The 22,162-nt window shown below is 64.5% G+C and overlaps 1 protein-coding gene across 1 annotated transcript; it reads right to left on the bottom strand.

Moving 5' to 3' along the window:
- Nucleotides 1-716: 716 nt before the first annotated feature.
- Nucleotides 717-8,736, bottom strand: DACT2 (dishevelled binding antagonist of beta catenin 2). Its single transcript, XM_054595001.1, has 4 exons — nucleotides 8,500-8,736; nucleotides 3,630-3,762; nucleotides 3,127-3,390; nucleotides 717-2,323 (listed from the first exon to the last, which is right to left on the bottom strand). The coding sequence occupies exons 1-4, from the start codon at nucleotides 8,734-8,736 to the stop codon at nucleotides 717-719; spliced, it is 2,241 nt and encodes a 746-aa protein (XP_054450976.1).
- Nucleotides 8,737-22,162: the final 13,426 nt, after the last annotated feature.

The following is a 22,162-nucleotide window of genomic DNA, read 5'->3' as shown; positions in this document are numbered from 1 at the left end:
ACGTAAACGTCTCAGAACCCGAGCTGGGGCTGGGCTCCCGTGAATGTTTCCCCCTCCCTCCCCGCACTGAGAGAGCCCACGGGATGTGAGGAACCAGGGTTTGCTGAACGCCTACTATGCGTGCGGCAGGGAGACACGAGGCGTGAAGGGAACAGGGCAGGAAAACACATCGCTGCGACCTGTGAGGGTGTCGGCGTCGGCGCTGATTCGGAGTGGGGGGGCTTCCCGCGCGCTTCCCACGCCGGCCCCGCTCCCAGCTCGCGGTCCGGCAGCCGCGCCCTAAGGAACGCAGTGCAGGCGGAGCAGCAAGGCAGAGCTGGACAGAGGTGACCAGCCCTGGGACGAGGACAGACGCCGGGGAGCCTGGTGAGGGGCCTCCGTGGGGCTTGCAGGGCGGCCCGCGTTGGGGGCTCTCTGCGGACGTCTGTAGGGGGTGGGGAAAGGCGCCCCGAGGTGCAGGACCTGTGGCCCAGGGCACCCGCTCCTTCGCCTCCTGTCCTGAGGTCACAGTGCGGTTTCCAACCGCGACTTGGGAGGACACACTGGCAGTCGCGTGGGAGAAGCCACGTCCGCGTGATAAACAGGCGAACGAGCCGGACCGGTCCTGAGCCTGGGGGGCTCCTCCGTGCGGGCCACGCGCGCTTCCCCCCGGGCCCTCCGGAGGGGCTGCTTCTGCAATGCCGGTCCCGAGGCCTGGCCTGGGGGGCTCCGGCGGCTCACACCAGGGTCATGACCTTCAGGGCGGCCGGCTGGAACCGGCGGATCTTCTTCTTCAGGGCCTTGGAGGCCTTGACTCGGCGCGGCCTGGGCGTCGTGGGGAGGGCTGGCCGGGAGCAGGTGGGCGCCCGTGGGGGCTGTGGGGGTGCCCCCCCGGGCCAGGCTGGGCGGCTCCCGGTGCCCCGGACACTGTCCTCTGCGTCGCTGCCACCGGACTCCTGGTCCCCGAAGCGGTTGGTGGTGTGGTCGCTGGCCTCGCCCTCGCTGCTCTCCGCGATGGTGGAGTGGAGCCGGGAGGGGCACTCGGCGGAGCGCTCGGAGCCACCAGTCTCGCTCCCGGCCCGGGGGTCCCGGCGCGGCAGCCTGGGCCTTGCCCGAGGGCACGCGGGCCGCGGGCCGGCCCCTCTCCGTGTCGCTGGCCTGGGGGGCCCCTGCCCGGGGCCCTGGGCGCCGGCTGAGATCTCCACGGAGGACAGCCACCTGCGCTGCCTCCACCGGGCCTCGCCGCCGGCGGCCCCCGCGGGGGCTGCTTCCAAGGAGAACAGGGCCTGGACCGAGGCCCCATGGCCCTCCCGGCTGGCCACCAGCAGGGGGACGAGGAAGGACACAGGGTAGAGGCTGGACTCGGAGCAGGACCGGCCAGGGGCCTCCCGCGCCTGGGTGGGCTGCCCCCTGGGCCCAGCGCCCCAGGCTGGGGAACGCTGAGGGGCTAGGAGGGCGCCCCAGGCCGGCGGCTGCCTCCCTGGCCTTGGCGCCTTGTCGCTGGCCCCCCGCCCCATCCGCACAGCCTTTGTCATGGGGTGGCTGGTTCCTGGCCCCGCCGGGGTGGCTCCGCTGGCACCGGAGCGGGGACGGACACAGGGCCCCGGGGCCTTGGAGGGCAGCCTGGCTCTGCCGCCCCCGCCCTCAGGGGTGGCCGGCTGGGCCCGGGCGCAGCCGGCGGGGGACTCGCCCCCGAGCCAAGCGGAGCCCAGGATGGTCCGCACCCGGACGCAGCTGCTAGAAGGCGTGTGTCTGTCCTCTGAAAGGCTGCTGGGGTGCTGGGGGCCCACGAGGGGTGCAGGTCCCTGCTGCTTGGGGCTGTCCCTACCCGCTTCCCTCCTCTGAGGCCCCCCTCCTGTGTCTGCCCTTCTCGGGGCGCAGGCCGGCCTCTCTGGGCGACTTCCACTCTCTGCTCTCTGGACTGGGGACCCCTCGCCCCCCGGGGGCCCCTGCTCACCCGCACTGCCTCTTGGGGGGCTCCCTTGGCCCCGCAGGGCAACCAGCTTGTCTATATAGGCCCGGGCGGAGCCGGCCCCGAGGAGCGGCCCAGTCCAGCCTGAGCTGGGACCTGAGGGGCCGGGAGGGGGCTTGCTGGGGGGCGGCAAGCGGCTGTGCAGGGCCTCTTTGGTCAGAACAAAGAGGGGGCTCTGCAGGGCCACTGCGTGCAGGGGGCTGGGGAAGCGGTACACCTCCCCGCCGCCCTCGGACACCAGGTCACGCTGGTACTTGGGGTCCAGTACGTGGGGCGGGAGGCCTGCCCTGTGGCAGAGGAGGGAGGAGGACGTGGTGTCTGCTTTGGCCTCCAGGAGCCACCCCTCAGCCGGTAGGACTCTTTCAAGGTCGCCTGCGAACGAGAACAATGAACAGGTGCAGAAACGAGGGAAGAGCCCAACGCGGCCTCACGCCGTCCCCAGCCGTGCGACCCAGCGAGGGCCTCCTCCTTCCGGGAGAAAAGCGCACGGCCCGCCGCTGGCTCACGCGCACACCGATCCCGTCCCGGGGGGGCGGGGGGGCGCCCTTCCCCCACAGCGACAGCTCAGAAGACCAGCCCTAGACTCCGAACGTGTCCGTTCTGATCCGGAGGGTGCCCAGAAGGACAGGCGCCTGTGACCGCACGGCTGCCTCCGACACGGGGACAGGGGCCGGGGACAGGCCTCCCGGGGACAAGGGAAACGGGACGCTCGCTGAGGGCGACCAAATGGGTTTCACTAAACGGGGTCTCGTGGGGGAAATAGAGCACGTCCGAGGACAGCATCCGCCCCAGTTCAGGGACAGACTGGAGGGGCCCCATGTGTGCCAGCTCCCCAGGCCGCCGTCCGCGGCTCCCACGCCACGGCAGGCGGATGCCCCGCGGGCGCCGTGAGGGTTTGGACGGATGTTCTAAAAACACTCCGATATTCATTTTAAGTAAGAAAATGTGCTTTTTGTTACAAGAGCCCTGCTCTAATGAATGCAAGTGGGTGTTTGATTCCTAGTCCATTCCAACCCCAAAGCCGTCTACAGGAAACGCGGGGGGGGGGCAGCCCGCCCCTTCCGGGCCCCCTGCTGTGCCCGGCACCCTGCCACGTGGCAGGGGACCCAGCGGGGACCGTGCCCACAACCACTCTACCGCCTGGGGTGGGGCTGCCGGCCCCCTGGCTCTCTTACCTGTGGACACTGGCCGGGGCCGGGACGCGCCCTGCAGTGTGGGACCCGCACCCTCCTCAGCAGCCGGCAGCCTCCATGCGGGCGGGGGTCCGCCACACACGGTGGTCTCATCGGCAGACCAGGGCCGGGGGGCCCCTGCGCTGGTCCTGGCCATGGGCACCGCAGGCAGCAGGGTGCCCAGGGAGGGGGACAGGTGGTCGCTGCACACGGACGTGCAGGAGGCGGAGAGGGAGCAGGAGCCGCCGTCGCTCAGCTCGTAGAAGCCTGGGGGGTGGACAGAGGGGTCAGAGAGGGCGCGTGTCTGTGCGGCGTGTGTGCTGTGTGCGCGTGTGAGGCTGTCTGTGTGCATAAGCATGATCCGGTGTATGTGGCATGTACCAGTGTGTGTGCACATGGCTGTGCATGTGCTTGTGGTGCGTGCATGCATGCTGTGGGGCATAGGTGAGTGTGTACATGTGTGTGCATGCATGTGTGCACGCACACGCGCCGTGCGTGGCACGCACCCGAGCTGGGCCGGCTGTCGCTGTCCGGGCCCTCGGCGGACGCCCTCCGCACGTCCAGCTGCAGCTCGCTGATCTGCTGGCCCAGCTGGTCCAGCTGGGCTTTCAGGCCGACGTCCTGGCGCCGCAGCCGGCTCTAGGAGGGGGGGCGCAGCTGTGGGGCTCCGTGCGTGCCCCCCGGGGCCCCCGAGCGACCGCCCTCCGCGCCCCGAGAGGCAGCCCGCTCCGCGCAGCGGCGCCGCTGCCCGCCCCCCCCCCCCCCCCATGCTTCTCCGGCCGTGACTCCCCATCAGCACCGTTCCACGGGGCACTCTTCGGAAGGACGCGGAGGGTGGCTGCGCGCGAAGCCAGGGTCAGGCCGCTCGGGGCCTCCCGCGGGGCTGTGCCCGGGGTGTTGCCACCTGCCGTTTCCCGGTCCCCCATGCACGTCCTGCCTGAGCGCCCCCGGGAGGGACCTCGTGTCTGCCGCCCATGTCCCGCGCTCTGGGCCCTGGGGCCCCAGCCCAGGCCCCAGGCCCCAGGCACCGCGACTTTTCATGGGGAAGGGAAGCCCCCAGGGAAGAAAAGGGCCCCGTGCTGGGCGGTGTCACCCCTACAGGGCACGGTCACAGCACCGTAGGCTCCGGGGCGGGGGAGGCGCCACAGGACAGGACAGCGGCAGCTCGGCCTGCAGAGCCGCCGCCTGAAAGCAGCCGAGGGCCCCTGACTCGGAGGGTCCCCGCCGAACGCCACCCGGAGGCGCCGCGTCCCTGGCCTCTGCTTCCAGCGGCGACCTGGGTGGGCCATTGTGGGCACGGACCATGCAGCGTCCACCCCCGATAATACGCGGGCGGCACACGTGCGCACACATCACACACATGCATGTGACACATATAACACAGGCGAGCACGCAATACTCATCTATCATATAACACAATGCGCACATGTGGGCCGTGCACACAGCCCACTCACATGTGCACACGCGCTGACCGCGCCTGTGAACCAGCCGCACTGCGTGTCCCCAAACTGGGATTTATCACCTCCTTGCGGTGATAAAACCACCCTGTTTCAAGGTCCACTGCACACATTTCTGGTTTTGATTAACAATGAAGTTTAAGGGAAATAATTAACGAATGTAATCACCTGGTTTATCCAGTTTAAGACAATGATTGCGTGCACTTCCGATCTGCGTGCAGGACGTGGGGAAGCCCCCAGGGCCCCCGACCGCGGGGAGGGGCGCTCAGGGAAGTTGCTTCAGAAGCTCCAGGCCGGGAGCACGGAGGCCAGGGGAGAGGCAGGTGGCGTGGCCGTGGCCAGGCCCAGGGTGGCCCGCGCCCCCAGGGCCACTTTCCTGAGAGCCCGACTCCGGGGTCGGGAGTGGGCGCCCCGTTTGACAGCGGCCGCCCCGCAGCCCCCACGTGACCTGGAACGTCCCACGGCCGCGCCAGCCCCGAGCTCCCCAAAGCTCCCACTCCGACCACCAGCCTGGGTGCCGCCCCCCGCCCGTACCGCCCGGGAAAGCTCCCCGGGCGCGTGGGCCAGTGCACGGCGTGCACCATCGCTCCGGTTCCCACAGGGCTGGCGCGGGCTTTCCCCCGAACGGCATTCTTTCCCATCACGACACAGCCGCCGTGGGCGGAAGGCCGAGGGCTGTGTCGGGCGCCCCTCAGCGTTGGGCGGAGGGCGGCCGCTGCGCTGCCAGGCTTTCTGCAGGGCTAGCCTCCCGGACCCCCTCCAGAACAGGCGGTGCCCTGCGTGTCCACGCGGGGACCCACGCGCTGGGATCGACGTTTGTCAGCCAGCCTTCGGGGGGTGGTTTCTGAGCAGCGTCCAGGCCGCACAGTGTAGCGCCCCCCGCGGACGGACGGCGGCAGCCCCAGGCCTGTGTGCCCGCACGGGCCTCGCGCGTGCCCTGTCCTGTTTACGCTGTCCTCGGTGGCCCTTCCTGTCCCTCACGCGGGGGTGCACACCTCTGCTTGCCACCACCTCCTTCTAGGCGTCTAACCTTGTGCTGGATCACAAGCGCCTCCTATGACCAGGGCCGAGTGTGACCACTGCAGAGCCAGCCCCCAAAGGGGCTGGGTGACGGGGTGGCGGCAGCCCCGAGGAGGGGGCCCTCTCCACTCCCCCGCGGGCAGTGTCCCGGGAGAGCGGACAGGAGGCGGGCCCCCGGCACAGATGCGATTCCTGGGCTCCTGCCACGCCCGCCCACGGGGACCCAGGGACACGCTGGGGACCTGCATTTCCACAAGCCGCCCTGGGACCACAGAGACTCTTTATGAGCACAAACCGCAGAGTCTGAAAATGTCTCTCCAGGGGCAGCGTTGAAAGCACACGTCGGGCACACACGTCCTCTGTGGACGGCCCCCTTTCTGACTGAGCGCGGCCGCTGTCCACACCCGCCCGCCATCCAGGCGGCTCAGACCCCTGGGCAGATTCCGAGGACCAAAGTGGAAAGTGCCCCTTTTTTCCAAACCCTTTTGCGGGGGAGACAGAGGCGACATCTAAGACACCGCCTTCCTTTCCTTGAAAGCTGAGCACGGGAACAGGACACGTTCGCGCCCGCCCTCCCTGGCTGGCTGCTGACTGCGGGTGGGTCCGGTCACGCCCTCGCTTGGCACCGGGCCCAGGCCGGGGCCACAGGTCGGCCTGCTGGGTCGGAGGCAGATGGCCCGCGGACCCTGCGGCTGCCTCGCCCTCACCGTGACCTTCCCCGGAGGGTCTGGCAGTGGCGGCGGGAGCAGCCGGTCTCAGGACAACCCGCGCGGCCTCACAGCGGGGCCCTCTGCCGGGCCTGCGCCGCATTGCGCAACTGCCCGCGAAACTCTCAGGACAAGCCAGGACCCGCGTGGCGGGAAGTGCTCCAGGGTGAGGTCTCCTGGTCGCCCCCCCACCCGGGCGCAGCGCCACCTGGTGGGCAAGGGAGCCTCCAAGCTCCCGGGCATCCACGTCTCCGAGTCAGAAACGGGGCGACACATCTTCCTGAGAACATGAGCCGGGGAGCACAGGGCTGCCCAGGTGACAAGGGCGGCTTTGGTCAGAGGTCACCAGCCGTGTTAGCCGCGACCTCTACCCTGGGGAGACGGCGGGGAATGGAATCTCCTCCCGTCTGTGACGGCACCGGCCGTGCCCCTCGTCCAGCACACACCAGCAGCTGAGCACCTACTATGCGCCTACTGTGCGCCTACTGTGCACCGGGCAGCGCCGGGCTGGGATGTCAGACGCCGCCACCGACAGTGTGGACGTGGGTGGGGAACGCTGCTGTCAGCCCCAGGCGGGCTGCAGCTCGGTCTGGCTCGGGAAGGGCTGCAGGAGGAAGGTCTGGGGCCAGAGGAGTGGGCGTCACGCCTGCAGGTGGCCCCCGACCAGGCCGGCGCGGGGCAGGGGCTCGGCTGACAGGGGGCGGCCGACGCGGGCGGCAGCCGGGGCCTGCGAGCCTGGCTGCACCCGGCCCCGCCTCGCTTCTTCCCTGGAAGAAAAATGTAGACGTGTGAAGGGCAAGCTGATGTCACACACGCTCAGTCCCTCTTTCCTTTTGATCACACAATCTGTTCCAAGAACAAAGTTTCAAGGCGAAGTCTGCGTGTTCCTTCTGGTGCCCACATTAAAAAAAAAAAACAACTGAAACAAAAGAGCTTGTTTGATCTTCTCTTCCAAAGGCTACTCGTAATTAGAGGCTGCGCGCTCACAGGCCCGATCTGTGTGTTGCCGAAGCCAAGTCCGTTGCCAGCTTGTTCCTGCCCCCGCAACACCCGGCCCCTCGCGGCCCCTCGCGGCCCCTCGCGGCCCCTCGCGGCCCTTCCGGCTGCTCTCCCGAGGGGCGCCTCTGTGGGCTCCCGTGCGTGCGCGCCGAGCTCCCGGGAGGCCGCACATGTCTGCGAGGAGGGCGGCCCGAGCGAGCACTTCCATGGCCGAGAGACCCAGCGGGCGCTCCAGGTGTGGGCGACCGGCCGCGCCCCTCCCACTGCAGCTGCCAGACCCCGGGCAGGGACGGCCGCGGCGTCTGGGGTGCGCACCTGGGGAAGGCGACGGGGAGGCGCCCCGGACCCCGGCCTCCCTGCCCAGCCCGGCTGTTAGCAGCTGGCGAGGAGCTCGGCCAGGGCTGCATGGGGCTGCTGGGTAAAGGCAGCGGCTTCGGAACAGGGCAGGTCTGATTTCTAATCAAAACGGCCACGGAAAAGTCCAGTGAACGGGGTTCGCTGCAGTACAGAAATCTTTCCATACGGCCTTTAGTGTCTCCTTTAAAACCTACTGTAAAGTTGCAAACTCTCTTTTGAGTTGTTTCTGATACAGAAAACGAAACCATGCGGCATGTTAATAAAGGAGAGCAACCCTCCCAGCCTCTCGGGTCTGTAACAAGGATCAGGCCTGGGGGTGGGGGGTTCCCAGGGAGAAGTCTGGGGTAACGCCCCCGAGGCCCTGGGCTCCACCGCGGCTCCAGCCGCTGGCAAGGCGAGCTCTGCCCGACACTTTGTTACAACAACACGACCCGGTTCAACCTCAGCGCATTCCTGGGGGCCGCTGGGGGCGCGCTGGGCGCGCGGGCACCACTGTCCCAGAGCCGGCAGCGGAAGAAGCTGCTGCCGGGGGCCGGTTCCAGGGACGCTCCAGGCCTCCTGCGGCGGCCGCCAACTCAATGCGTCCTTATCAGGCGGCGTGAAACTCAAACCCACAGGAATGCGCCCCCGTCTGCGCGGGGCTCTGCGCGGCGCGGCGCGGCTCCGGCGCTTCCAGGGTCCGGAAGGGCCCCCGGCCCCCTGGGACCCCGCGCCCCAATCGTTTGGAACCGAACCCCAGCGGGGTCCCCTTCGTCAGTCGGTCGGACAGCCGGCCCGCGTGCCGCCCGCACTTGGACCGGGGCCCCGGGCGCCCCAGCCCCGCGCGCGCTCCTTACCAGCTGGTCCTGCAGCGCCGCCAGCGCCGCCTCCAGCCTCAGCTCGTGGGCGCGGGGCCCACGGCGGGCGGCGGGCGCGGGCGGGGGCTGCGCGGCCAGGGCGCCCCGCACGAGCGCCTGCTGCCGGGCGCGCAGCCCTTGCAGCTCTTGCAGCCCCGCCAGCGCCGCGCGCAGCCGGGCGCCCACCCTGCGGCGGTCCCAGCCCGCGGGCCCCGGCGGGCCTCCTGGCGCCCACATCCCGCGGCCCGGCCTCCCTGAGGCTCCCCAGCCTCCAGGGCGGCGCCCTGCCGTGCGCGCGGCCTCCTGCGCCGCCTCTCCCCGCCCCCGGGCCCGCAGGTCGCCCAGGTGGGCTGGGACCTATCGGTGACCGTGGAGGGCGGCGTTTGCACACGCCCCGAGGGCACGGCGGCCACCGCGGGCCCGCCCCGTCGGCTGAGCCCGGCCGGGCCGCTGCGGGACCAGCGGGAAGAAGAGCGGGGCTGGGAGAGGGAAGCGGCTGGAGTGGAACAAACATGGTGAAAGCTGCAACTTCTTCCTAGAAGAGATACATTCTTGCAACTGTAGCACATTGTAGCACATCGTAAGGACTGTGTTAAAATTACAAACTTATTATCCATTTGAACAACACACTCCCCACTTTCCCAGGCTGAGTCTGGGCTTTGGGGACCTAGGCTTTTTTTTCTCTTTCTTTTAAATAATAGCTGTATTGAGATATAACTGGCATAGCATGATTCCAGACGTATGATTTGCAAATATTTTCTCCGTTTTGTGAGCCAATCTTTCACTTTCTTGATAGTGTACTTGACAGCAAAAACAAAAACCTCTTTAATTTTGATGGAGTTCAGTTTGTATTTCTTTTGTTGCCTGTGCCTCTGGTGTCCTAGCTAAGAAACCATTGCTTAATTCAAGGTCAAAGGTTACACCTGTGCTTTTTCTTCTAAGGGTTTCTTTTTTGGGGGGAGGTATAGTTTTAGTGCCTGCATGTAAGTCTCTGGTGCATTTCGAGTTAATTTTTGTGTAGAACATGAGGTAAGGGTCCAGCCTCCTTCTTTTGCATATGGACATACAGGAGCCCAGCACCATTTGCTGAAAAGGCAGTTCTTTCCTCATTAAATTGTCTTGGAACTCTCTATCCAGATAATCGATTTCTAGATGGTCCATTCTATTTCCCTGGCATAGATTTCTGTCCACAAGCCAATCCCACACTCTTGTGACCACTGTAGCGTGGTCGTAAGCGTCCAAGTCAGGAAGTGTGAATCATCCACACTTGCTTTTTCAAGATTGTTTTGGCTGTTCTGGCCCCTCGCGCTTCCATGTGGATTTTAGGCTCAGTGGTCAGTTTGCGCCGAGAAGCCGGCTGGGTCCTGCCGGAGATGGCTTGGGTCTGCAGCCTGGTTGGGGAAGGGTTGTTCTCTTAAGGCCAACCTTCTGAACCATAAACACGGGCTGTCTTTTAACCGTTCTGTGGTTTTCAGTGTCTGAGTCCTGCACTTCTTTTGCTCTTTCTAAATGTTTTATTCCTTTTATGCTATTGTAAACGAATGTTTTCTAATTGTCTTTTAGGATGTCCATTGCTAGTGTCTAGAAACGAGCAATTGATTTTTTAATACCCATCCCAGCAAGCTTGCCGAGTCTATTCGTTTCAATACATTTTCAGTGGAGTCCTTCCCATTTAAAAAAATTTTATAAAATTGTGCCACCTGGAAACACAGGTGGTTTCCCGCCCCCGTGCGCGCACGCTCTTCCCTTCCTGCCCAGTCTGCCCGGTGGCTCCCCCAGGACAGGGGCGCATGCTGCCTGGAGAGGGAGCAGGCTTCCTCGCTGCCACCTGTTCTCGGGGGGAAGCGCCCCGCCTTCCACCGGAGTGTAGGGTGTCGGCCGCAGGTTTTCCCAGGTTCTTTTGTCAGGAAGAGGGAATTCCTCCTGAGTCCTAGTTTCTTGAGCGCTTTCCTCGCTGGTTTTCAGGTTGCTGGGCGGCTGCCGCGTCTCCTCCTTGGTTCTGCGTGTGCTCGTCCCGGGTTGGTTGTGTAACAAGTGTGATGAAGAAGATCCCTGAGGCTACTTTTCTTTGTTAAAAAAAAAAAAAGGCATTTTCCAGAGGGAGAAAGGGACCTGACCAGACGGGTCTGTGCCCTTGGTCAGCCATCCCTCCATCTCCCCATCCACGGACCCTGTAACCGCGGCGTTTGAAGAGAAGTTCTTGATTTTTATACAGTCTTATTGATCACGGACCCTTCAAAGGCCATTTTAAAGATGTCCGTTCATCTACGCTCTTGCAGACCCTACAAAATGCTCTTTCTAGAAAGGGTGCTGTCTCACCCTGCTCGCCAGAGCGATGGCTCGCCCAGCGTGGTTTCCTGCGCGTGGCCGGGAGGCAGTTCTTTCCCCAGCGCACAGCTCCGCGTGGCATCTGCCGAGGAGGAAGCCTGTCCTTTCTGGGCAGCTCTGCGGTCCCCTTTGTTCCGGACACGCCGGGGTCCGCCGGGCCCCTTTTGCGGTTGGCTCGGTGCGTCCCTCTCTCCGGCTGTGGGATTAGTCGCCGCAGCCGCGTGGGAGGCGCTGGTCGGTGGCACCGGGTCTGCCCGGGTCCTCAGCCGCGCGGGCCACCCGGGAGCCCGGTGGGTGCGCCTGCACGCGGTGGCTCTGTGGGCGCCCCTGGGGGGTGTGTCTTATGTCACTCAGTTTTCTACCCCGTGGATGTGGACTACCCCTTATTTACAAAGGTTTTCTTCAATGTCTCTACATTTTATCTTATAATTTGCTGTGTCTTTTGCACCTTTCATGAGGTTTATCCCTACTTTCTTAATGTTTTTTTTTCTGATGCTATTGTCAATGTTACCTTTTAAAAATCCATTTTTTAAACTTCCGTAGATGTATAACAGCTCTGCTCGGCTCACTTGCTCACTCGAATGATTTATCTGTAGAATCTTTTGGCTTTTTTCCAGACACTTATGTCATGTGTGACTAATGTCAGTTTTATTTCCCATCCTGACACCTTTTGTTTGTCTTTTTTAATGAGGCTTTTGGGACGATCTCAGAGAAAGACGTCAGCGAGCGCCGCGCACCATCTCCAAGGGCGGCGGGTGGTTTGCTTCCTGTCTCCACCGAGAGGGACGCTTGTCTGTGCGTCTTGCAGATACTTTCTATCAGATTGAGGAAACTGCCGCCTATTCCCGGCTTGGATGTTGAATTTTATCCAGGGTATTTTCTATAGCCATGGAAGTGGCTGTATGATTTTTCTCTTTCCCCCCATGTGTGTGGGTTCTGTTAACCGATTGGCGCATGTACAGCCGAGCCCGCATCTCTGGGTGAGCCGACGTGGCCCCGCCTCCGACACGCATGCTGTGGAAACGGGGGGGCCCTGGGGTGCGGTTTGGCGGTGTGGTCCGGGCCTTGAGTGAAGGTGCCCTTGGATCCGCTCCCTGGAATGTACCCTGCAGGAGCCATCAGCGGGGACGCTCTCATGGGCAAGTCCAGAGGACGTTCGTGTGAACGTCACTCGGAACGGCGACATCTGGGAGCAGAGTGAGCACGGCCTCGGGCGGGTACAGAGCGAGGGGTGCCCATGGCCGGGGGGGCCCCTGATGCTCAGCGTGAGGGGTTTCGGCCTTTACGCTCTACTTATAAAGACGCTCACTTATTGCATAAACACTCATTACCTTGCTCCAGTACCAATGATTAAACAGCCATAGAAGCCACCTGAACATGCTCTGTTAGAACCGAGCAGCGCGCCGGAGGCCGCCCTGTGTCTCCTCCGTTCCTGCATGGAGGCCCTGGCCCCCCAGTGCCTCAGAACCGGGCGGTGTTGGAGATGGGACCTTTAAGAGGAGATTAAAGTAGAGTGGGGTCGTCCAGATGGACCGTAATCTCAGCTGAGTGCTGCCCTCAGAGGAGGAGGCCGAGGCCCAGACGCGCCCGGGGGCGGCCAGCCGAGGACGCGGGCGGTGGGGGACCTGCCGGACACGGCCGCCCGCTCGGCACTGCGTGGGGCCGCTGGGCCTTGGCCACGCCCCTCCCTGCTGACCCCCGGCCCCGCGCAGACAGCGACCCCGTGGCGCGTGGGGCCGCCCTCGGCCACTCCGCCCCGCTCCTCCGCCCGGCCCTCGCGGCTCCTCTGCCGCGGCCCCCCGGCCTCTCCTCAGCCTCCCTGGCTCTCAGCTGCCCCTGCTCGGCCTCCCTGCGGCCTCGCCCGTGCCCGGGACCTTTGCACGTGCCGTGCCCCCGGCGGGCAGGCGCGCGGGCTGCCCCCCAGAAGGCGGCCCCCCCGCCCTGGGGTGGCCCCCGACGCCCCTTTCCCTCTGGCCCTTGGGCCTCTGGGCCTCTGCCCACGGACCCCTTTTCCACGGCGCAGCGCCCCCCGCCATGTTGTCTACAGTTTGCCTTTGTGTTATGGTGATTATTCCTCATTGCCTCCTCCCCTGCTCCCTGCCAAGTGTGAGCCTGGGGAGGTTCGAGATCTTTGTTTTTAAACTGATATAGTTTAGATGCTGATAACTGTCCTTGGCTCATAGCAGCTGCGCGGTCGCACTGGCCGGATAAAAGGAACGTGTGGTAAGTTCTTCACTACTGCACTGAAAGAAAAAATTAAAGAAGCGAGGGTCTTAGATCGCCTCCATGTTGTGGTTTGTTTTTACGTCACTGAGAGTTTTTATTACAAAAGCAGTACACAAGGTTCAGAGATAAATACAGAGCGCTTAACGTTTCCTCTCTACTCCTCTTGAACCAAACCCTCCTTATGCATTTGTTGTACAACATTTCCCAAACTTATCCCTTATCCATCATCTGTCCACCCGCCATCTACCCATCGTCTGTCTAACGCGGCCAGTGGGAAAGTCGGGCTCTTCCACGGGGCGGCGAGGACAGCATTTCATAGACCCACACGCGGGGGCTGTGGCGTGGCAAGACTTACTCAGGTAGAGATCTGTCCCCGGGGCGCCAAGGTCCTGCCTCCCTCTCCCGCCGTGGGAGAAGCCCAGCCCCGTCCTCAGCAGGGCCGGACCCAAGGCCCGTGCCCGCAGATGCTGCTTCATCCCCAGCGGAGCCCGTCGGGGCCACGCCTTCTGCTGCGGCCCACGCGCTGCTAGACCCACGTGGCCGTGTGTGTCCCCAGGTGAGAGAGACAGAGACAGAGAGTGAGCGCGCGCACGGACGAGCAGGCAGGTGTGGGTCACCGACGAGAGGGAGCATCTTTGTCCCCCTGGGGTTCTCACCGGGAGCTTTTTCAAAATAACCAATCGGCGTCCCGAGCTCGCGCGGACTTCGGACGCCCACGCCCTCCAGGGGGACCGCTGGGCCCCTGCGGGCAAGCTCCGCCGCGTGGGGCACCCCCGGCGTCCGGCACCGGAGGGCGGCCGGGCCCCGGGGGGTCCCTGTGCTCCCGGGATCCCGGCCCCTCGGCCGCGGTCCCCTGCGGGGGGGCCTGAGCCTGGGGTTGCTGCAGCCTCCCGGCCAAGCACGCAGGCTCGCGGTCGCCGGGCCGCTGAGCTCAAGGTCCAACTCCCTTCGCTTCCTTTCTTGTCAGTCGTTAGCTAACCACCTACGGGGACACTGCCATCTCCCTGTCACCGGCATCGTCACTGCTGTTCTCATACTACACACATCACTCTGGCTGGTTTCACCGTCGGCCTCTTTTAAGCGATGAATAATGCTGCGTTTCTGGATGTACTTGGTTATTCTTCTCATGAGGAACATCCACTTGCTTCCTTATATTTTTCCTGCCGAAGCTGCAACCGCTCCCGGGCGGGGCACATACGCTCTTGGCATCGTTGTTTTCGGTTCTGTAGACCATGTTCTCAGCAGCAGGGCTTCTGAGTCACAGGGCGCCTGTGTCTTTGTCTTCAGGGGGCGGGATTGCCCCGCGAAGAGACGCCACCACAGCCGGCCACGTGCGCACGCCAAGCCCGCCCCCACGGCCCGTTCCGGACGCTGTCATTTTAAAACGCTTTTCTTAAAAATTTGAGTGGTTAAGAAACCAAAGGCGCCCGGGTGGGCATCCCACGCGCCGCGCTGCGGCTCCGCGTGGGTTTGAGCGCCGCCCCGCGCTCGCCCCGCGCCTGTTCCTCCCCGGGGCCCCCTGGCCGCTGGCTCCGGCGCGGCTGGTGGGGGCTGCGTGGGCCTGGCTGTTCCCCGTTGGCCTCCTTCCTGCCCGTGTCCCCCCGATCCAGTGTTCTTCTCCCAACCTGTGGGGGTCTTGGCATCAGCACTTACGTTTTCTTCCTCGGCGTCTTTTGCGACTCCTGTCTTACTTGAAAAGCGCCCCCCCCCCCCCAACATGAAGTCGGTGTTTCGGTTCCTGTGGTTTGGATGCGGCCCGCACCCGAAGCTCAGGTGGGCGTCTCGCGTGCCCCGGCTTCCTTTTCCGCAGGCAGCCCGAGCAGGCTCGGAGGTGCTCCCGCGGGGTCGGCTCCTCGTCCCGCCGCCCGTCCCTGCGCAGCTTGCCGTTCCCGCTGAACCGCGGCGCCGCGGCCGCCCGTCACGGGCGCCCGGAACTGCCCCTGGGCCCCCGGCTCTTCATGTGTCCCGGGGCCGGTAAAGAAACCCTGACTGACCGGGAATGAGGCCACGAGGGACGAAGAGACCCACCTACCAGGGTGTGCTCGCTGCCCGCCCTCCCCGGGCAAGCTCGCCAGGCTCCGGACAGGCAAGGAGCCTCTGCGTCAGCTGCGCTTGACACCCCCAGGGGAGGCGGTGCAGGGGCCTGGGGACCCCGGCTGGGTCTCGTCGGGGGTGGGGGGGTCAGGTTGTTGCCCAGGTCAGAGCCAGGGCTTGCCCGCTCTCAGTTCCAGCCTGCGGGTGGGTTCCCGCTCGGTGAATAGCAGGGATCCCGGCGACGGCAGGGATCCGTGTTTACCCAGGAGGGTGCCCATGTGGCTTCCCGTGTGTCTGTGTGTGTCACCCGCAGGTTTCAGGGGACCTGGCGCCTGGGGGTGCGGCCTGGCTCGGAGCCTGGCCCATGCCATGGGCGGCCGGGCGGCCTTGGACTCCTCAGCTTTGTTTGCAAAGGGCCGGGCGAGTGCCCAGATGCTCCTAGCAAAGGAGGCGTCGCCTCACCAACCGACGTGCAAGGCCCGGCCGGTCCTCCAGGGGGCGGTGCCGTTTCTCCCGGAAGTGCAGGTCGGAGGGCGGCTTCCCGCTGAGTCGCAGTGCGGCCCGCGCCCTGATCTGTGACAAACCTGGCTTCGCCCCCGCCCCCGCCCCAGCTGGGGGCAACCTGGCCCCTTGTGAAGCCGTGGGGAGGAAGGGGACGTGAGGCCCGACGTGTCCACGTGTCGTAGGGTCGTGAGGAGTGATGGCAACCTGCTGCGCCGTCTTCAGGCGGGTAAAGACACTGCTGCAAGCTTCCCGAAGGGTTGGGTCCCGATGCCGGTCACGAGTCAGCCGCGAACGCCGGCTTCGCGCTCCTCGGCGGGGCCTCCTGCCTGGGTCCCTACACCGGTGCCCCTTGTGCTTGGAAAAAGTAAATGCCCCCCCCCCCCCCCGTGAAACCCTCCGAGCGAAGCCTGACTTGGCAGCGCTCAGCGCACATTCGCCGTCGGGACGGCAGGGCGTGGTCGCACCGTCCTCGAGAGTTAAAATCTAGATGCGGCGAGAAACAGCCACTCTCGTGTGAGCGCCTACTCTGCGCCCGTCACCGGACTGGCAGTCCTAGCGTGTCGTCTCAGGGCCGTGCCAACGCGGCGACAACGCGGAAGAAACCTGCGGCAGGGGGTGTCGGGCGGGTCCAGGGTGCTGAGCGCGGGCCCCGAGTCCCGCAACCCGGCCGGGCTTGTCAGGGGAGGTTTATCGGAGCAGAAGAATCTTCCAAAGAGGGGTCGGGGCTGACGCCACCTTGGAATCAGGTGGCGCGAGGGCGGGGCGTCGGGAAGGAGCCGGAGCGGAGCCGGCGTGGGGAGCCGGGGGACACCGAGGGGGCCGTGGGGAAAGCGTGGGGTGGCCCCGCCGCTGGCTTCCCTGTCGTCCCGGGGGTGGGTTGGGTGTGAGCTGGGCGTCTGCCGGAAAGGCCGGCGCCCACTAACCAAACTCACACACACTCTTCATTGTGACTTAACCTCTAAAAACAGGGAAGGCGACGAGCAGCTGAGTGTGGGCTGCGTTGGCGCTTTGCTCACGTGCACAGCGGTGACGAGCGAGCGAGGGGAGGACCGGGCTGCCCGCAGGTCGACCAGCAGGTCCAGCCTGTGCGCGGGCACCTCGCAGTCCTGGGTCCCCTTCTGCCCGCCAGCCCCGCACGGGGTCTGGGGCGTCAGACGCCCTTCGAACGCCCCCGGTGTCGGGGGCAGGGCGAAGGGGCCGCGCAGGGTCTGGGGCTGTGGGAGGGCTCAGGTGTGCCTCGCGCACGCTGGGTGTGCCGCCGGCGGCCGCTGGCCCGTGGGGACGAGGGGTGGCCCGGCTCCCCTCAGCACCTCCGCCGGCCTGGAAGGACGGACAGGAACAGCCCTCGGGCAGGGACGGCGCCTGTGAGGACAGGGGGCGTGGGGGCGGCGCAGAGAGCCAGGGTGTGGCTGGGGCTTCAGGCCCCGGCGCCGGCCCGGGCTGAGGCTGAGCGAGCCTGTGGGGCGGGGAGTCACCGCGGCGAGTGCTGAGTGACAAGTGTCTTCTATTGTGACTCAGCGCAGAGCCCCGGGTGCGGGAGGGGTGAGGTGAGGCGAGGGCGGGGGTGGGGGCAGGGCTGCCCTGCCGGGTGTCCGGGGAGAGGAGCAGGGCACGGCCCCCGGCGGGCTGCGGGCTACAGACAGGGAAGCCAGCCCAGTGCTCCTGAGCGGGACGGGGGCCCTTGCCCCGGGCTCCTCGGTGGCTGGCGGCCCTGCCGCGGGCGGGGCAGGGACGGTGTTCCCGAGCGCGGGCGATGTGCGTGGGGCCGGCGCGCCCCCGCCTGCCTGGGCTGTGGATTTCCGCTCGTGGGCGAGCCTCCCGGGGCACCGGCTGCAGGCTCCCGGGGCCTCCTGCCTGGGTTCCACGGTCGCCCACACGCCAGCGCCCTGTGTCGGCCACGGGGTCCGGCCCCGGCTGGTGTGAAGCGAGGCAGCGCAGGCGGGGCTCGGGGACGCAGGGGGCGCTCTCGCTGGAGGAGCCCCGCGGCCTGGCCCTGTCCTGTCTGGGGCCTTCGGCGCAGACGCCGGTGGTGGGAGGCAACTCTGGTGTCCTCTGCGGGAGAGTCGTCCTGATTGCGCCCTGTTCTCCCCTCTCTCCCCCTGCCCGCAGGCCGCGCCTCCCCTCACGGTGTCACTTTCAAAGGTCCCCGAGGCTCCTTGTTCTTCTGGCCCAGGCGGCAAGGACAGGGTCCCAGGGCGGGCACTGCGGCTGAGCGAGGAGCTGCCGCCTGGGCCCATGCGTGCCCCCGCTCGTCTGCCAGCTGGTCCCCAACCCAGGGGCCTCTGTCCTCTCTCACTCCGTGGCCTCATCAGTTTCTGCAATTTTGCCGAATGCGAGCGATTATTTTATTGTGGTTGCCATTGCGTTTCTCTGATTCGTAAAAAGGTGAAGCATCTTCGCAGCAAGAGCCTGGCTGCCAGGGCTCGCGCCTGGGAAGGGCCTTGGGTCTGCACCCTGCTTCTCTGGGCGGCGTCTCCTTCTTACCCGCACGCCGCCCTCACCACGTCTGCCACGTGGGCGGCAAACGTCAGGGTGGCCGAAAGGCGCGTTCGGTTTCTTCTGTGAAGGTGGCTCTAGTGGCGCTTCGTTCCCTTTAACTCCATTCAAAATAATTTCGTTGGATTGTACTGTGACAGCCGTGCTATCAGCATGCATTTAAAAAAAAATTTTCAATACTGGTCAATTTTTGTGCAGCTATTTTAATATTGAAGATGGAAGAAAATAAGCGACATTTTTGGGCATCCTGTGCTTTGTTATTTCACGAAAGGTAAAAATGCAACTGAAACAAACAAACAAAAAAAAACCGTGTGCGGTGTGTGGCGAAGGGGCTGCGGCGGATCGAACGTGTCAAAAGCGGTTTGTGAAGTTTCGTGCGGGAGGTCTCTCGCTGGACGACGCTCCATGGTCAGGTGGACCAGCGGAAGTTGATAGCGATGCAATCGAGACATTAATTGAGAACAATCAACGCTATACCACGTGGGAACTAGCCGACATACAGAAAATATCCAAATCAATAAAGTTATTGGGGAAACTACAAGAACGTGTCTTCTATCTTACAGAGAAAACTAAACACTTTCGGGCCAGCCCAGTACCTCCTGGCACGTAGCTTGTTTTTGTTTTTGTTTTTCTTTCTGTCTCTCAATCCCGTATTTTGATAAGCAGAGGGTCTCAACTTAACGTGGCTGAGTTCATTCATCTTTCCGTGACTTTGCAGAACTCACTGTCGGGGGTCCCTGGATAGACCTTCAGATACAAATCCAAGGTCCTGAAGTCTGTGTCTACGAATTCAATGTGCTGTTTACGCTGTACCCTGAGCCACTGTTTTCAACGACAGGTTTCATTGCAAGTGTTTTGTTTTGTTCTTATTAAGAGCCAATTAGGCCGATTATGACAGTTTTATTTCCTTTCACCCTGTTCTCAACCTTTCATTTCTCTAAAAAATAGCTTAAAAGTTGTATTCGACTCACACTCAGCGTCTGACGCTTTTGTGGCCTGACCCTGCAGTGGGTGCCCTCAGCGGAACGTCGTGTGTCGTCTGCCGCTTTCTCACGCTTTAGCGACTTCCGGCTGTGACCTGGTGTCTGTCCGAACCTCACGCGAGGGAAGCGCGGCGGCAGCTCAGAGCAGACGCGTCCGGCCCTCCGCCGTGCGCCCCGGGCCCCTGGAAGCGACATCCGTTTTCCTGCCGCGCGCGGAGTTCCGACACCGAAGCCTGTCGACATCCTCCCGCTCGGCCGCGTCGCGAGGGGCCGGGGGCCACGGCTCCGCTGCGGGGCCCCAGTCGCCGCCGCCCCGTCCCTGCGTGAGGAGGAGAGTGAGGCCCAGGCACTGTGGGAAAACCTGGGGGAGAAAGCGCTCGCGCCGAGGAAATCGTTTTCCCTCCTGACAGCTGGAAACAAAACAAAACACAGTGTGTCATGATGAGATTTTATTGCAACACCTCGTTCCCTGTAAAAGGTGTGCCCGAGAGCTGTGTTCGATCTTGTCCCCGCCGCCCGGCCGCAGGCCGCGGGAGGAAGCTCCCGCCACCAGACGCGTCCACGTCTGTCCAGCCTCTTCTCCTGAAATCACTTCATTCGCCCACACCTGTCCCGTCCCGGCCCTGCGCCCCACCCCACGGGCCCTGAAGGAAACCAGCCCCCGGGTTGCCGGGGGGCGTGGCCCCGGCCCCACTCAGCGGCCTCCGCCGGACGGCCGGCAGCGCTTCCTGGATGACCGCGCGCTGCCCGCCCTGGGTGGGCTCGCCCGGGGGAGGCAGCCGCGCGGGCGGCGCGGGGGACGCTGGCCGAGACTGCGGCGGGGGCGGGGCAGCGAGGGAGCATTCTTCACTGGACCAGGGCAGGGCTGACGGCCTCCTGTAGGCGCGTGGCTGATGGCAGAGAAAGCAGGTTCCCGCACACAGTTCCACGGTGAACTCGGTGCTGTACTGGTGAACGTGGACGGCGAGGTTCGTGTCTTGCGCTCGCCGTGGACGCCTCCGCAGGAGGGAGCCCTGTGCGGTGCACAGGGCGCGGCCCGCAGACCCGGGGACGGCCCCCCAGAGCTGCTCCTCGGGGAGCGGGGCTCGGCCCGGGGCCGTCCTGCCGAGGCCGTCAGAACCGCTCCTGCCTGGCGGTGGCTGAGCGGCAGAGCGGGAGGGGGACCCCGGTGCTGAGGTTCCTGGGCACCCCCCACGGGCCCAGGTGCTTTCCCTGAAGTGGAAACACACAGACGCCCACTGCGTCTTCCCCCGCCGTCACCTGGCGCGGAGGTGCCTCCGCTTGGTCACCGACGCGGCCACCCTGCCTCAGACAGAGGTGAATTGTGGGCCTTCTGGGTTTGTTATCATGGGAAACTGCTTTTCCCCCCTACACTTGAAAGAATTAAACATGGCCGTCACAGCTTGCATTGAATGTTACTGTGTATCAGCTTCGGGTGCGGGCCAGCGGTGAGACGCTCCCGCACACAGCGGCGGCCCCACCCGCCCGGCACGCGCAGTTACCGCAGGCCCTGCCGCTCCCCGGGCTGCGCGGGCGGCTCGGCGATGGTAGGTGACGCTGCAGTGAACTCAGGGGCGCTCACGTTCTTCTGAATTAGTGCGCTGGGGCCCTTCGGATACGTTCCCAGGAGCGGGACAGCTGGGTGGAGAGGCAGAGCCATTTTTAAGTCTTCGAGGCGTCTCCATCCTGCTTTCCACAGCGGCTGCCCCCCCTCGGCATCCCCACCAACGGTGCACGAGGGTCTTCTTCCTCCGCGTCCTCGCCAGCACTTGCTGTTTCCTGATCTACTGATAGCGGCCGTTCTGACAGGTGTGAGGTGACTTCTCACTGCGGCCGTGAGCTGCGTTTTTCCGATGGTTACCGACATCGAGCACCTTTTCATGGGGCCTCCGTGGGTCTCAAGGAGACGCGCGTGCACTTGGAAATGGAGCCGCGCCGTCTTAGGACGGATAAAAAGTGCTTCCAACCAGCCAGGCCGCTGCTGGTGCTGCCGGCCAGGGACCGGGGTCTTTCCAGAGATAAACCTCACATGCTGTTAAAGAACAGACTGGCAGGTTTGGTCCGTTTCTTGAGCAGCACTTTGCCTTTTCCCTGCTTCGTAAGGATTCGGAGCACCGGTTGTATGCATTTCAGAGAAAACCTTAAACCCGTTCCTCAGGTGCTAAAACAAAGATGAGGAACAGAGGACGAGGGGTGACCAGCCCTCAGGGCACCCGGGAGCTGCTCAGCGCTCGCCCCCGAGGGCCAGGAGAGCCCCTCCGTGTCCCCGGGGCCGGCAGGGGCCTGCGGCTGCTCTCAGAACGCACAGCCAACCCGGGCTGGTTTGGGGACCTGGGGATCAGTGTCTGTTCCTTGCCTGCCACCTGAAGTACGTCCACAAGCAAGGCAAAGTCCCAAAGTTCTTTTTTCTTTAAAATGGAAAGTGCTTCTTTTTCCGAGACAACAAGGGTGATTATGGAGAAGTCTAGGAATTCATTTTTAAAGACAACACATTTAAAATAAAGACACTGCATCGGAGCAGCGGCGATGTGGAGCCTCGTTAGAGCTGGTCTGCCCACCCGGACAGGTGGACGGGGTCCCCGTGGAGAGGGACGTCCCCGACGGACGACGCAGCCGCAGGCCTGCTTGGCTTTTCCCGCAGGAATCTGTAAACCAGGTTGAGGAGGAGACAATGTCTCCTGTGTCTCTTTCCCCCAGGGCTTGGCATGTCTGATGAGACACGGAAGCGCTCGGTGCATACATGACTCAGCACGCGTCACCCGGGAGGTGACGTTCTTTGTTCGTAATGGTCTTGTTCGGGAGCGTTTTGACAGGAATTGTTCCCTCTGAGTCCTTAGGAAAGCCCCGCGCAGCCGGAGGGTTGCCACGCCCACTTCGCAGACGGAGGAAGCTGCGCGGAGGGGAGGCGGGCGCCTGGCAGAGGACGGCCGGTGGCGGCTGCGGGGCCGGCTGGTGCGCCCGGCACTGCCCGGAGGCCTTCACCCTGTTGCCGCGCCGCGTGGGGCCATGTCCGGCGAGGCCTCCTCCTCGGGCTCCTTTGGGGGTGTGAGTTAGTCTTGGTAGCCTTGGGCTTTCTGTTAAACAGCATTCAA

This window comes from Pteronotus mesoamericanus, unplaced genomic scaffold, assembly GCF_021234165.1.
Source record: "Pteronotus mesoamericanus isolate MK-2021 breed Mesoamerican mustached bat unplaced genomic scaffold, CSHL_Meso_final contig_134, whole genome shotgun sequence".
Lineage (NCBI taxonomy): Eukaryota > Metazoa > Chordata > Mammalia > Chiroptera > Mormoopidae > Pteronotus > Pteronotus mesoamericanus.
Note: the sequence above shows the minus strand (reverse complement) of the source record. Positions and strands in the feature narration are given on the sequence as shown.